We start from the raw sequence: 16,446 nt of genomic DNA, 5'->3' as shown, positions 1-16,446 counted from the left end.
GGGTTCATTACAGAACAGAGGTGCCTGACAGCTGAGCCATGCCAAAAGGAGAATTTATTTGCAAAATCACGCAGACAGAAAATGGCAGCTCTTCTGAGAAGCTGTAGTAGAAACTTGAAACCTTGTGGTAATGTGCAGACTTTATGGTAATAAGGCTTGCCTGTGATCTAGCATTGTTTAATGACTGTTGTAATATAAATGAGGTTTTTGGACACGTGTGCATTCAGAATTCTTCTTTAATCTAAAATCCTGTCCAGTGATGCAGAAGTTGCTGTATTTTCTTTTTTAAAGTATAAGTACCTTTGTGTTGATTCCTTTTGTTGCAGTTGTATACATGCGTAATGTCACAGTGGTTCAAAATTTAGATGGCAGAGTTAATGGTAAAAATGGTGATTCTCTAGATGACAGGATAGTAATCTAGTGTTTATAGCAATACCTTGAAAAGTTCAACCAGAAGTTAATGAAACCATAGACAGCCATCATTAGCTATTATTTATATGTTTGAGTTGCTTGCCAATAAAGTGCTTATATATATTAAATGACCGAAAGTAATAAGCAGAGAATGAGCCAGATTGAAACACTTAAATTTAAGTCTGGCACTTATAAAAAAAAAAATATTTTTCCTTTTTTGCTGCATTATCCTATTCCGGGCCATTATAAAAGCTTTTTTTTTCTGCTTGCTGAAAGTAACATTTTTCAGGAGACTCTAAACCTGTAGCAGGTCTCTTGTTTTCACATCTGTGTCTTCTCTGTTATATGACTCTTCTTTCATGGCTGTGCTTATGGGTTTTGTGATTGTTATTAATGTAATTACTTGGTCAGAAGTTAATGCTCATATTTTCTGTTGCTGATTCGGGACAGTTCTGATGGTCTGTAAACTCTTTTATTTTCAGTAACCAGAGCAGTTGCCCGTTAGACTGGTCCATTCTTTCTGGGCTTGTCTGATTATTTTTTTTTTTGCAGATTGAACCGCTTGGGCAATAGGCCTGCCAGGGAAAAAACACATGTTGTCCTTGAGGCAAAATAAAGATGCCCTCCAAGTTACAAAGAGGCTTTGGCATTACTGCATGTTTTGGGAGGGAGCAAAGAGGGAAGAGAAACAGAAGCACTATTCTCTTCAACGCTGTCAAATTTCCTAAATGAAAAACCTTTTAGGTAGCGGCATGCACAGAAAAAAGCATTTGCAAGGTGAGCTGACAAAACAAACAGTCCTTTTTTCTTTAAGATGGATCTGTTCCCAGTGCTGGAGCGCAAACAAGGAGAGAAATCAATGTGTACCCAGTAGAAAAGACAACATCTTATTTTCATGCCTTTGAGTAGGTATTGCATACCACAGGAGCCTTAAAAAAAACAAGTTAAAAAAAGTTCGAAGTCGGTAGTGTTGTTTGTGTGTTGGCATTGAGCGCTGGCACTGCAAGTATAGCTTTCTACTCTTATCACTTGTCTTGTGGCTTGCATAAGATGGACCGAGATCATTGTTTCACTTGCATGGAGGTGCAGTCATGGAAGCTGACACTGATGTAGTCAACAGAGGCAGATTTACAAGCCACTGTTCTGTTGTACATTAGGAAATTTCACCTGGGGAGACAGGTTTGAAAGCAATGGTTTCTACTAAGTGATCTCAGGTAATACATCTCCCTGACTTACAGCAGTGTGAGCTGCTGTTGATGGCTCTGATGTGTTAATGCATCTCTTCACAGTAGCTTGCAGATATCAGATAGCTGAAGAAGGGGGGTGAGGAGGAAACTTTTTTTTTGGAAGTTGAAGCATTGTTTTCTATGGTGTCCTGCTTTTGGCTGGAATAGAGTTAATTTTCTTCCTTGTAGCTGGTATAGAGCTATGTTTTGGGTTCTGTATGAGAAGAATGTTGATAACACACTGGTGTTTTCAGTTGTTGCTAAGTAGTGCTTAGACCAAGTCAAGGATTTTTCAGCTTTTCATGCCCAGCCAGCAAGAAGGCTGGAGGGGCACAAGAAGCTGGGAGGGGACACAGCCAGGGCAGCTGACCCAAACTGGCCAAAGGGATATTCCATACCATGGGACATCATGCCCAGTATATAAACTGGGGGGAGTTGGCCTTGGGGGGATTGCAGCTTGGGAACAAACCGGGCATTGGTTGGTGAGTGGTGAGCAATTGCATTGTGCATCGCTTGTTTTGTATCTTCCAATCCTTTTATTATTATTGTCACTTTATTATTGTTGTTATTAGCTTCTTCCTTTCTGTTCTATTAAACTGTTCTTATTTTAACCCTTGAGTTTTACTTTTTTCCTTCCGACTTTCTCCCCCATCCCACTGGGGGTGGGGGAACGAGCGGCTGCATGGTGCTTAGTTGCTGGCTGGGGTTAAACCACGACATATGGTTACTCTGCAAAGGTACACATAATTATTGAGCAGAGTATCTGTAACTTCCCTGTAGGTGTCATATAGAAAGCTGAAAATGAATAGAAAACTACTCTGGCTTAGCTTTCTTTCTTGTTCCCATTATATTAGCCGAGTGCTTGTTTTACTGCAGTAACACCCTGTATGCTATTGTTATTTTAGTTGTTGGTAAGGAAAGAAAAAATGCTCAGGCTGCCATTTAAGGGAACATAACTGTTTGTTCTAAAAACACATTGCAGGTAATGATTGGATGTCTTTGCCCGGTAGTGACCTTTCATTTTTAGAAGTACTTTATTTTCTTTAGAAGTCCCTCAAGTATAAATAAATTTTGAATGCCCCAATAACTTGGTGGAGGTAGAAGAGCACCTTCATCAGTGCAAGATCTGTTCTTACTGATGACACAAGATTTGAGCCAATTTATGTGATGTGTAACCCATAATGTATTAATTTCTTGTTTAACACAGCTGATAACATGTTCATCCCTGTCAGCAGGAGGTATGCAGTATGACTTTTGAGTGGCCTAATTTTTTTTAGAGGGCTATGCACTTCTGCTTTTATAGCTAACCTGGTTCTCTGTGTTTTTGGACCTCAGACCACGTGTTTGAGGTGTTTAGTAACAATTGTTGATCAAATTGTTTTCTGGAAACTTGGCTCTTCAGGTGTTACAAATGAGGCTCAAAATTATGTGGAAATGAAATTTCATCAGCAAATGGAATAAATTAGCTCTGATTCTTAATACCTTGAGGTTCACGTGCAGGGATTTTACTGAAGAAAACAAAGTAATTTCCAGTGCACTTCGTACTGCAAATAGATTGGCTTTATAGACTGTCACAATCTGTTCTGTGGCATTCATGACCAGAAAACTGAGATGCTAATAAAATAGTTGGAAAGATGGCATGGCTTGGTATGTGGTATCCAAAATCCACCATTTCATAAAGTGCCCCAGTATGATAGCCCACAGTGTCTCATGTGCAAATGGGCACTTGTTGTTCTCTGAAATTCCCTGTCCATTTATGGTATCATTTTTATTGGAACAAGTCAACCCTGTTTTATAAAAAAGCAGCGTACTTACAGATGCACAAGCTATTCAAAACCTGAGTTGACAAAAGCCAGGAAGTGAAAGTGAAGACTGCTTTGTACCAGGTCTTACAGATGTGCTCTCTTTTCACAGCTGCGTGAGTCCTGTACAGAGCGCAGAGCTTTGCTTTCCATTTCCCAGCTTTTGGCAAGTTCTGCTGCAGCTGTTGAAGGCTTGTTGAATATTCTGCCCTGTCATTCACAGAAGTACCGTGACTCTGGAGCCATGCTGGCTTTCTTACAGCAGGCTTGTCCCATCTGAAACCTAGGTTCAACAGTGCTGCAGCTTTAAACAAACATATTATATATGTGTGTATAATACACACACATCTATATATATGCACTCATGTCTGCATTTTGGTGTAAAAGTCTTCACAGCAGTCTAAGTTGCCATTTGACTTTCTTCCTTCTGTAAGTTGTATGGTGGCTTTCAAAAGTCAGTGCACAAACCTTTCATAGGGAGATTATTTAGTGGGAGAACTGTACAAAGCTGGCTTTCAGTGGAAACTAATTTTTATTATAGTCTCACTAAAAAAACTTTCTGTAGGGCCAGTGATTTTTTTCCCTTCATTTCTATTTTGATTCAGATGTCTGCCTTTATTTCTTAGTAGAAATCACTTAGATCTACTTAACAGAAGTAAATTTGAGTAATTTACTTAGAGCTTTTAAAAGTCTCTGTCATGCTGGTGGATGCAGTATGAATGCAGGGCATTCTTGTGCACCAAAGAGCTTGCAGTCTGAGTTAAGACCAGACAAAAGAAGCAATATAAGGAAAAAACAGTATTGTTTGAAGGTAGCCCAAGGGTAGAAGGGGTCTGACCATTGTCAAATGTAAATAATTGGTACTTAGGAATTGGTTGAGACATGTCAATAGCTAAAGTGAGCAGCAGTGAGAAAGTAATCTTGCTATTTTTATTTGAGGCAGAATGCTGTTCTAAAATTTGAGCCTTTTGACATAAGAAAAATGAGCTATTTTTTCCTCTTGTAATCAGGTTTTGTTGTAACTTTATATTAATAGTGACAAAGTAGTTAATATCTTGTGGCTGTTCAGTAATTGTATCTTGATCCCTGTTCAGTTCATCAGTCTTGGGAAAAGTTCAAGAGTTACAGTACTTGTTGAAATGTTTTCTGAGACTGATTAAGCACTGCTCTAGCAGCATGGATGCTTCTAAAGAGTGGGATGCAGATGGCTCAGGATAAATTCTGGGTGGGAAGGAAGAGCAGGAGATAATCAGTGTGCAGGATCACATTTTGATTGTTCCTGTTGCAAAGAAACTTTTGAGGGTCTGTAAAATTCTGTGATGTTAATCGATAGCTTTGAAGCTTTGGTTTGCTTAGCACGTTTAGAAAAACTGCCTCTTGTCTGTGTGGGGAAGTTTGTATGCAAATCGTTCTCCCTTTTGGGTGCAGAAAGATAATTCGGTTTTTGTCATGCCAGCAATATCCCTTTTTCTTTGAGATCATTTTTAGAAGACATAGAGCAGGCTCCTGACTAGTCCTTCGGTTCTTAAAATCCCACTGTACTTTGAAGATAGGACAGGCTATATATCTACAGTGTGCTAAATGTTTTCTATCAAGAGGTAAGAGCCAGATATTCTCATGGGTTCAGTGTTGAATGTTTTTTTTAGTGTAGTTGTTTTTCTGCCTCACCCTGATTTAAATGTCTACTGTCTACTTCAGACAGCTTTTGATCATATAGATACCGAATTTGTGGTAGAAAATAAGGTACGCTGTAGGCTGTGACCAGCTGAAACAGTCATGTCAACTTAAACATCCCTCATTGCTTTTATGTACTCCTGTAGTTATCTGTCGAGGTTTTGTTTCTCTTCCATACTTGTTTTCCAACAGCATGGTGATCCTTGCAGTGCAATAAAAATAAAGATAATTTTCTGGATGGGTAAACTTGACATCCCATGACTTGCAATCCTTCCTGTATGTTAGCTTTTCCAGTTGGTTTTACTAATCTGAACAAAATACCCTGCATAAAATACGACTTCTTTTGAAAAATATTTTGTTGGAGTGTTTTAAAATTTTCCTTTGAATTTCTAATGTAAAAAATATTTTTTTTTAAGTTAACCAAAAAAATCTTCAGTGCTTTATAGGCTCAAACATTATCTGGGAGAAGTTTAGGAAGGAAGGGGAAAATATACTTGTTTTTAATGCTGTTTCTTCTACTAATAAAACCCCAATTACCATTCAGGTTGTTTAAATTTCACTTCATATATCAACAGTAAAAGTAATTAGGCATAGAACATCTCATGTGGCCCCCTTTAGTGGTTTTTCTCCAATATCAGATCACTGCTAATTCCATTGAATGATCTATTTGTCTTCTTTATTTTTTAGCTACATGAAAGTAACTATGATGCTGGAAAAGCCCTGCAGCGCTTGGTGAAGAAACCTGTGCCAAAACTGATTGAGAAGTGTTGGACTGAAGATGAAGTGGTAGGGAAATGAATTATTCCCTTGAGCCTTATAGTTCATGTTGCTTCTCTTGCTTTTTTCTTTCTTTTTTTTTTTTTTAAGAGGTTATCTTTATGGGGAAGAAGAGGGGCAAATTACTTGCCACACATGATAAATTTTTGCACAATTCTGAATTAGTGGGCCCTTGTTTGATATACCGAACTTCATTAGACTGGGGGAAATACTTTTCTAATAGTAGAATAAGAGAGGAGGAGATCAAGTGACTGTTTTTGAGAGGATGCTATAGGGTAAATGAACAGCTGCAAAACTTCTGGACTCTAAATTTCACTTTCATTTTCACTTCCAGGAAGGCTGGCAGCATTCATTAATTGGCGTAGGACAAGATGTAAAAGACATACAAAGTATTGTCCATGTTTTTTTCTGCTGGTATTAGAGGAGCCTTACAGTGTCAGCTCAGGTTGGCTAATGGGAGGTTGGATATCAGTGTTTCTCCTAAACAGAGTTTAAGTCCCTTCTTTCCCTCATTTGGAATATTAGAAAGTGTTTACTGGCATAGTTCTTGATGGATGAATCTTTGACAAAGAGCAGACCAAAAATAGATTATCTGAATGCTGACATTTAGCCATGCCATCCACTTTTAAAGTATGTAGAAATTGTCAGGCTCCAAAACTGTACTGAAGACAGTGCATCCATCTTATATATACCTCCCAAAGTAATTTATGGCCATGATGAATTTGGGGCATGCAGTAAAGACGCAGTGCAGTATTCTGTCCTCACAGTTACGGACCTGGAATCGTGGCGGGATTTGGGCTCGTACACCACAAGTCTTGTCAACTTACACAATAGTAGTCACTGTGCTGGTTCTTCCATATGGCTGCTGTTTCAGCATGTGCTGGTAGTTAGTCTTTCTAGGTTTGGGGCTGTAGAGCAGGCAGTTAAGGAACATGTAAAGGTGTCCCTCTTTCCTTCAGGTAGAGATTGAGGTTTTTGGTGTATATGGCTTTGGATTGAAATGTTACTGTTGTTATTAGCCTACTAAAAGATACTGCTCTGCAGTCTGGTTAGTGGAAAAAAAAATTTTGACCCGAGAAAGACACCTCTTCGTAAAAGCTGTAGTTGACAGAGAGAGTGTGCTGCTGGGAAAGCACCACACTCAAATGGACCACATTTGTTTATTTCTGGGTATTCTTCCAGAATCTGGGGGAGATGATACCTGTGTGAGGATTAGTGAAGCAAAGGTGCTTCTCGTGGTTCATTCCACAGCTTAATTGCTGCAATTGTGAGGTTTCTGCTGGCTTAATTTTTATACACATGATGTAATGCAACTGTGCTTATTAAACAGTTTTCTGTAGGGTTGTAAACTGCAATAAATCATGTGAAGTTGGGAGCACATTATAGATTCTTAATTTGCTGACACCTTTTAAACAAACAGATTCTTAGATACTGCATTCAACACAAGATGCATTTTCTGGCAGCATTTGGAATCCAAATGCCTGTTGCATTACAACCCTTTGTTTGTCAGACCTTGCAGCTTAAGCTAGCACACAAGTACTTGACTGTTTTTTTTTAAAAAAAAAAAAAAAAAAAAAAAGCACAACTTGTGCATCTTCAGTATGCAGGAGAAATGCTGAACAAGTTCACTTGGATTACATCCGAAAAATATTTTGCATTTTCATGCTCATGTTAATTATGCTTAACAGAATAGATTTATGTGAAATGTAACATGTAAGAAGACAGTACCGCTTTAGCAAGCTGACTAGGCATGTCTGGTTTTGTGAAAATGGAAAAATGTTATATTTCCTAGCTCAATAATTAGGCTGCAGTGTGCACTAAAATAGAAAATCAGATGATTGGAAGTTAGTTATGATAAAATATTTATCACAGAAGAACTTCAGACTCGCTTATCGTTTTTACCTTTCACTGCTGGAAAAGCTGCTTCTCTCTTATGTACCATATTGGAATAAATAGGGATAGAAATTCAACTTGTCATGTATACTTACCAGGTATATAAATGAAAAGAATCTGATATGGTACAAGACAGCATTGCTCATGTAAAAGTGACAAGAGAGAAGTTTGGGTGTTGGATTTTTTTTTTTCCTTTGAATGAATGAGTTTTTAAGCTAGTTAATTGGTAAAGTAATTGAAGAAGTAAATAGAAATTTTGTGGTCCTGTTAAGCTACTAATAAAGTTGGCATTGGTGCTATGAAATAGAACTGATAAATAATGGGTGAAATGTTCATGGTCTCTTAGCATTTTTTTAATTATTCAGACAATGGCTGGAGAGACTTTTTTTTTAAGCTCTAGTTTCTCTGAAAGTCTTTCAGGGAGTTATTCCAATGAATTAAGTATGCTTGCTCTCTCCTTATGTAAACCTTTTTGCAAGAGCTAGATTAGGGGTAGAACAGGCCATATAAACCTGTATTAAAGTAGGCTTATTCTGAAATCCAACAAAGAACCTTTGTGGTAAGGAGACTGCCTGAAGTTGTAGAGTGAAAGAGGATCATGTGCTAACATTGGCAGCAAAGCGTAGGAGAAGATGAGTAAAAGCCTAGAACACAGTTTCCTGATAAATTTTACTTATCTTGTCATAAAAGGGAGTTTTGTTTAGGGAACCGAGTGTCTGAACAAATACTTCAAGTATGCTGTCCTGTGTTTAGTAAGTTTGTATTCACATTGTTTTAACCTCTGTTTTCTCTGCATACATTCTTTCCCACATTCATGGTTAAACAGTACAGGGCCAACACCTTTTTTTTTTCCCTGTGTAGACTTTTTTTTCCCCTCTCCTTGTTTTTTTCCATGAGCTGCACTGTTTTGAATGCCATAGCTGCTGCACCTCTGGGTTTCTTGATGAGCGCTCCATGTTAAATGATAGAGAATAGACCCTTATGAATAGAAAAAGCAAAGTTTATTGCAAAGTGAAACATTACTCCGGAAGTGCAAACTCTGAGTACAGAATAATGATCACTGACTCTATAAATCATTGTCGGTCTCAGCTCATTTTATCATATTTGTTCTTGTTCTGTTCCATCCAAGTTTCCAGAAACATTTGGCAGCCCTCCAGACTCAGCAGAGCCAAAGATCAAACTGTGCTCTTATTTATAGACAGCTAAGCTCCACCTGCACAACTTCATAGCGTGTTTGTCCCTGGCAGTTTGTAGAAAACTCCAGATTAAAGCAGCTGTACTGCACTTCTGAGTATTTCTGAGACTTGCAAGGGAAGTTTCCTTATTGTTGGCTCTGTGAAACGGACGAAAACTCTTTCTGCATGATCCATAGGATGCTAAAGCTGCATAGGAGCTCCACAACGAAGTATTTTTCGGAAAATGCTGACATATCAAACTCAAAGTCTGGCCAAAACAATTAAATTTTGGTGAGAACCTTACTAAGTGTGTTCTACCCCTCCATCTCATGATGGCAAGTGATGAGCCCGAGGAAGGCTCTGTAATGTGGCTGGCTGATAATCCAGGAGACACACTTCGAAGGGAAGACCCACGTCCAAACCATGTCCCTATTTATGCCGGAGTTAGAATTAATCTCTTCTTGTGGCCCAGCAAATGCCTACTTACTTAATTTTTACAACGTGGATAAATAAGCAGATATCACACCAGGTATGAAGCTTTGGTTAGTTAATGTCCTTAACTGAGAAAGGTTCTGTGGCATGGGACCGATTGAAATAATGTAAATCATGCCTTTCTCGTCCTATGATCATATTCTGCTGCTTGCCATGCCTCTGGACCCCAAAAAAGTCACACTCCCCCTTTTTGTTATTCTTAAGTTGATTTTCTGCCAGGTTCTTAAGGTGAGCATCGGGAAAGTTCTATTGCAGGGGAGATGTAAGGTTGTGTGGCTGGGTGGAGAACAGAGAGCAGAGCGCAAGGAGCATTGTGGCAATGTCGAGTAACTGGGTGGGTGGTGTAGTCACATTGATGCAGGGAAAGAATGGACTTAGTACAAAACTAATTCTTAAAACTTTACACTTCCCTAAGTCAAAAATCCTCTGTAAGTTGGCTGGCCTATTACTTGCACAAGTATTTTGACCGATTCCATTTCCACTGCGCTGGATGATTCATGTGGTTGATTTTGTTGTGCACATGATAGCAATGCTGCATCCAGCACAGGTCTCTGTAGTATTCAGTAGTATTTGTGATACAACACTGTGTGAATAACTCAAATTTATTGAAAATTTATATATTTATAAAGCTTTTAACTTCTTTTGTGGACTATCTGTTGCCTAAAGCTAAAGCCTTTCTTGTTAATTAAAACAGCTATGTTGCCTGTGACCAAACTGTCGAGTAAGAGCTGCTTTGCTGTGATCAGAACTGATTAAAATAAGGAATGGAACTTCTGTTACTTTCGCTACTGATGATGTGGTTACAGAGGTTTAGATCAAATTAAACAGGATAAAATTTGCCAGTGATTGAATTAAATGGAAGGCTCTGTAAATAGGAAGATGGAGGTTTGTTTCCTCCCTTGTGTTTCTAAACCTATGGCTATTTTCAAACCTGTTTTAATCCAGTATGTAAATTCAGAGGCATACTGTGAAAACCAGTCTTCCACACTGCTTTATAAAAGCAGCTAAAGAAACTTCTTTACTGATGCATCTACATGCAGCTCTAACAGCAGCTGTTTCCTGTTTATAAAGGCTTATGCCACACCTGACAACATCAATTTCCAGCAATGATTTGGTGCGGGGGGGTTGGTTTCTTTTGTAATGCTCATGAATTTACTTCTGTGGACAAGTCTGCTGAGCGGTTGTCATATATAATGCTGTATTTAAGCACTTCCTATGCATGCATCCTATAGACCAACCTTCAGCAGCATCACCTGGTGGAATTTTGTTAGTGTTAGGCTGCAGTTTCAAATAGAAGGCAGTGCAGTTCAGAGTAGATGCATTATTTGGGAAGAAGCCATGGAGCAAGCCCTCTGTTTTGATACAGCTGGTGGCAGTGCCCTCTTACAGGTTTCCTACCATTAAATGCCATGTCTGACATGCGGCGTGATGCTCACTGCTAGAGCAAGGTCAGTGTAGCTGGGAAAGTGGGACTGACTTAGCCATTGGGCATGTGTTCCATGGGATATCTTTTGCTAATGTGAGATTACAGAGTAACCACCTTTCTCCTTTCATTTTCTTCAGCCATCTTTCTTAGTCTCCCGAAGACCTGGTGGCACCCAGTCTCTAGAACACTGGTTTTGTCATTCTTTGTGCAACAGTAGGTTGTAGTACAGGCAAGGTGCAGTTAGTATTTGTCTGTCTTTCAACGCACTAAGAAAACAAAGATGCTTCACTCAAACTTGGCAAGGAATTGTCAGAGTGAAAGAGAAGTGAGCTCTACTCTGTATCTCATGGTCACCTCTAAAAAATGTCTCTTTTAATCTTTGACAGAGTACAGGCATTTTTGATGCAAGCAATCAGAAATCCCTAATAAGAATGGAATGGTGCTGGTGAATTCCTCTCCCGTTGGAAATATTTCAGAACTGACATTGAAATTGTCTTTTGAAACATGCAGACTTAGAGGTTGTTGTCTATGGGGAATAAGTAAAACAAACCTGAAACTGAGTGCCTATATTTAAACTCTGGTGCCTGCCCTGATGATATGCTGCCTTACTTACCACGGATTCCAAATCTGCAACTATGATCATTAGCTTCTTTCAGTTTAGGTTAAATTGAACACCCGTATTTCCTGGCGTGGTTTCAGCGGAAATATTTCACAAGAAAAGTTGTCCTTACAGAATTTCCACCTGACTCGGGACAAAAATCTTTTCTGCAAAATGGCTTTTACGCTTTCAGTGATGTTCAGTACAATTCTGACCCTACACTTGCTCCAGGTCCAAAAATGAGAGCTTATTGTGCACACTTCCATGTCAGATAAATAACCTATCAAATGGCTATCATTTACAAAGGATACAATGTTCATCTTAACTTTTGTTAATTGAATGAAATGGTTTTCGATTCTGGTATGCCTCATGTATTGGAAATGTTGAAGGAAACAGTCCAGTTCTGACTGTTCTTCATGTAACAGTCCTGCTGATCTGATCTTACATTTTTGTCCCTTTTTTCAGAATGTGCTTTTTTCCTGTCTTTTTATCCAAAGTACTAACAAAATCAATACGGCTTACAGAAGAGAGAAATACAAATCAGAACTAAAAGAACCTCTAGTTTATTAGGTTTTTAATTAAACATGATGAACACATTTTAAATAACACAAAGGCCTCAGGCTGAGCTGCATCTAATCGAAACAGATTAAGTCACCCGTCCACACTTGGGTGGTTATTAATTCTGTTTACTTATGCATGCTAGCTAAAGGCAGAGTTCACTGCTGCTGTGTTGCAGTTTATTGCACAGGGATGCTTCTGCTGCATGGAATTGTGCTCCTAATTAGCATTCAGATGTTGATTATGGAAGAACACTGGCGAGGCTAATTGAACCACCTTTGAAATTCAGGGCTCTGTCTTCCAAAGCTAAAGAGAATCTGGGTGAAACAGTAGTTTTGCATTATTTCTTGGACACTTCCTCCTTTTTGTTCTACACTTGGCCCTGTCTTTTCAGAGATGTTAAATTCTCAAAAAGAACTTGCTAAGTGTTCCTTAGGAAGAACGTTCGGGGTTTTTTGTTTTATTTTGTGGTTGTTTTTTTTTTACTTCTGCATCTCCATGCAGAACTGTTGATGACATGCTGTGACGTCCTTGATAACTAGCTTTTATCATGAAATATGCTGCCCTTAAATATTTTACACTGCTTTTGATGTAGGGTAGTTGAGGTAAACAACCTAGATTCAAACAACCTCTTAAATTTATGTGCAGGGATAGTTAATCCTTGCTGGCGATAAACCTTAATTGGCTATGTACATGGATTTACAAGTTGATAAATTTTAAAATATCCACTCCTGGCTTCAGCTTAAAGCTCATTTGTCATAAAATACAAGTGGAGATCCTTCTGCCAAAAATTACAAGATAGAGCAAACTAATTTCCTCACGTTTGCAAGTATTTGTAATCCAGTGTAGCTGGTCAAGAAATTACTTATGCAAAACACATACTTGCTTGGCTTCTTTGCCTAGAATCATCTTCAAATGTCTCTCATCTGCCCTTTTTGGAGTATCAGCTCATGAAAACATTGTTTTCATTGCTTACTCCTTTGAAGCCAGGCTTTTCAGATATGCTGGAAGACAGAGCTGCTTACTGGGGCAAAAATACCATGAATTTTATTTACTGTTTATATGGCAGCTATGGAAAATGTAATTCATAGCAAAATTGAAACAGAGCCTCTGGAATAGTCGGAGGGGGGTGGAAACCATCAAGGGATATGTGAAAAGGAAGCTGGCATTGCAGGGCTGCATTTGAGTAGTTGAGTGGGCTTAGAAGGTTAAGATATCAGTTACTGCTTAGTTTTAAATTTTTATCCACAAAAAGCAAACATTACAGTTTCATAGTAGATGACAGTTCCTACTAAATTAACATTTTCTGGACTTTAGAAATCAAGCCATCTGATGCCATTTGCAAGTGTGTTAATCAGTAACAGTTGAAAATTAACTGAGCATTGAGATAAAAAAAACCCACCAAACACAAATTGCCATGGTCTAGTAGGACCTTTATTTTAAGAAGAATAAATAAGATTTTAGTTTAAGAAAGAGTGGGAACGTACAGTCTTGTCTGTAGCTTATTCTAAGAACTTAGAGTGTAAAAGAACCATTGGTCCTCACAGTAAAAAGTAACCGATGAAGGATGAAATTATTCTGCTTGGGGAAAAAAAGTTATTATTTAAAAGTTGCATAAAATTACAGTTACTTAGCAGTTGACAGGTTTACAAAGTTATACGGTGCAGTACAGCTAGAAAATATAAGGTGTAATATGTCTAGAAAAGGTGAATTTAATTTAAACACAGGTTTCTAGACAAAAGATAACAATCTTTTTGGTTGTGATTAACTTGCATCACTCTTTGATCCAAGTCCTCGTTTAAAGGGATCAATATTGCACATACAGCACTGAGTTTATTGTCAAGTCCTTTCGGAAATGAGACAGTGAATTAAAAATCAATTATACGTGCAGAAAAGTTTGTGTAGGGCAATCAATTTTGTCCTTTTAGTTTGCAGAAAGATTCCATTGTTTAACCAGCTGTGAAAAGGAATGAATTTTAAAAGCCTCCAGCAAATGAGATAGCCCAAATGGGGTGGGGGAAGTAGATTGAGGAAAAAAAAAAATTATTTCGGCATTTCATGTTCAGCAAAGGCTGCCTTCAGGGATAAATCTATAAATCCTGTCAGTGACCTTGGCTTCAAAATGGGTGATTTCACTGCTTTCGCTAATCTTGATCTTTCCACAGCTGCCAGATAAGTTAGTCTTTTCTTAACAATATCGGTTTTTTTATTTGCTTTGTTTAACTGCCATATGTTTCTTGATTCATCGTCTTTCTGGCTTCACGTGGAATATTTTTATCTATTAAGCATTTACCATATTGCTGATCCCAAAAAATAATACAACAAATATTTACACTGGCCAGTTGCCACAGCTTAGAAGGCTATTTCTGTGTGGGGACGGAAGCTAAACTCTAAACTCAAAGTTTAACTCCGGTATAAACTAAATAATTTGTAGGTGCTTTCAGAAGCGGGTGTTTTGGTTTGTTTTCTAGAAAAAGGTTTGTAAATAGACAGGAGCACATACACATAGTTCACTGTTGCCAAGGGGAAAGAATCTGCTGCTTGAAAGATTAATAAATACGACAGCAGTTGATTGTTGAAACCATGTTTTTCATCTCATTTTCAAGGGCATCTTAAAAATGGAGATCACTTACACTTCCTAGTATTCTCGATCATCTTTCTGTGTTCATTTAAAAATGAGAACAAGGCACTGGGGGACTTGAGAGATTGCATTCATTCTCCCATAGGGCAAAGTGGTTATTTTATAAATGAAGAGGGCCAAAAAAGCTATCCTTCGTAGTTTCTTAGCAACAGAGCTGGAGTCAGTTTTAATGTTCGTGTATATCTTACAAGTTCTATGTATAGAAGCATGAGCTGTGCAGCTCAGCAGTATTGCAACTGAAACAAAGACTATTCACCCTAGCCTCGTGCAGGGGAAGAAAATAAACCAAGCGTGCTAATATGCTGCAGGGACTTGTCTGTCTTTTTCCCTTCTCCCCATCAGATGATATTCTGGTCAGTGACACAGTTATTGTCTTCAATACTCTGACCTTTTATTCAGATTTTATCTGCTAAGAGATCAGGAATCTGGTTTAAATACAACATCATCCTGTGTCCTGTTCTTCTCCAAAAGGAAACTGAGTCATGACACTGTAACAGAGCATCTGGAGGGTGCAGGGATCATCAAAATTCTGGGGGTTTCTAGGGTTAATGCTTTTGCCATAGCAAGCAGAACCAAGCAAGTGATTCTAAGTGTTGACCTTTCCTGATCATGGTAAAACTTTTTTTGCCCTGTAACGCTCCTTGGGTGGGAGGGGGCTGTGTGTCATGATTTAATTTAAAAAAAATACTGTGTATTAAAACTATCTTTCTTACATTCCACTGACCTACTTACTCACCGCTTCTTTGTACATAACTTAATTTCCAAATTCTGAAATTGTATATTTCTTTAAAAAAGATAATCCATATTTGTTAATAGTATGGTTGACTTTTAAAAGACTTGATAGTGTTAGTAAGGTACGTTTCAAGTTTGCTTCCCATTCTGAATGCAAATGTGATAAATGGCCTTAGATAGATTTCTGGCTCATGCTCCTTGGCGTGCATTATCCCAACACCCCAACATCTTGGATTGTGTGAGTTTGTTTATGCTTTTGAAAGCAATTGTATGATGTAAATGTAAGAAATGTTGGTTAGCTGTCTGTTTTCAGAAGATTTTTGTTTGTTTTGGAAATGCTATAAATAGTGTGATTTAAATGTAGGTTCACCTTTTGTAATGGTTAAGGAGCGGTGACTGGTTTATTGGCTTGTATTGATAGCAACATCCAGAGTTCTTGGTTTGATTTCAAATTATTTCAGTAGTCCTATCATTTCAGTAGTTTGGTTGAGTTTGTCTTGCAGGTGTTAAGAAATTTCAATTAGTCTACGGGATCCTTACCTCCTTAATACCTAAGAGTGCAGTTATAATATAGTAATAAATAATGGTGAAGTGCTTTGATATTTTTCCATGTTAAGTGTATGATAGAAATCTCCAGCATCTTTCCAAGTAATTTTGGCTTGGTCTAAGTTGATATAGGTAAGTGTTTCATATTGGAATATTTATGTTGGAATTACGCTTGATTAAATACATAGAACCCAGGAATGGATTACTTGATAAGGCAAATCACTATTTTGTTTTGAAAGAGTTGTTTGCTGTCTAAACCATGGGAAATGGCAATTTGCTGTTCCTAACAAGATTGCTTTAAAAATAAAATAAAAAAAAACTAAAACAAAGCAAGTGCAGAGACAAGATTAACAGTGTTGTCTCGAACTTGGCAAGATGACATTTGATTTCTCCCCCCACCCCGCAAGTTTTTTTTCCCCTACCGATAGTTTGGCTCTCTTTGTCTTAGCCTTGACTTTCATTGTGTTCGAACATGGAGGCTGTCAGCTCAGACTA

The 16,446-nt window shown here is 38.1% G+C and overlaps 1 protein-coding gene across 5 annotated transcripts in view; it reads left to right on the top strand.

The window, feature by feature from the left end:
- The window catches only part of RERE (arginine-glutamic acid dipeptide repeats), a 256,784-nt gene that overhangs the window by 170,621 nt on the left and 69,717 nt on the right, over positions 1-16,446 (top strand). For all 5 annotated transcript variants that reach the window (XM_075027303.1, XM_075027299.1, XM_075027302.1 and 2 more), the window contains one exon: positions 5,801-5,899. In XM_075027303.1, coding sequence (XP_074883404.1) covers positions 5,801-5,899 — 99 coding nt within the window. The remainder of the gene's footprint in view (positions 1-5,800; positions 5,900-16,446) is intronic.

Source organism: Buteo buteo, chromosome 5 (genome assembly GCF_964188355.1).
Source record: "Buteo buteo chromosome 5, bButBut1.hap1.1, whole genome shotgun sequence".
NCBI classification, from domain to species: domain Eukaryota; kingdom Metazoa; phylum Chordata; class Aves; order Accipitriformes; family Accipitridae; genus Buteo; species Buteo buteo.
Note: the sequence above shows the minus strand (reverse complement) of the source record. Positions and strands in the feature narration are given on the sequence as shown.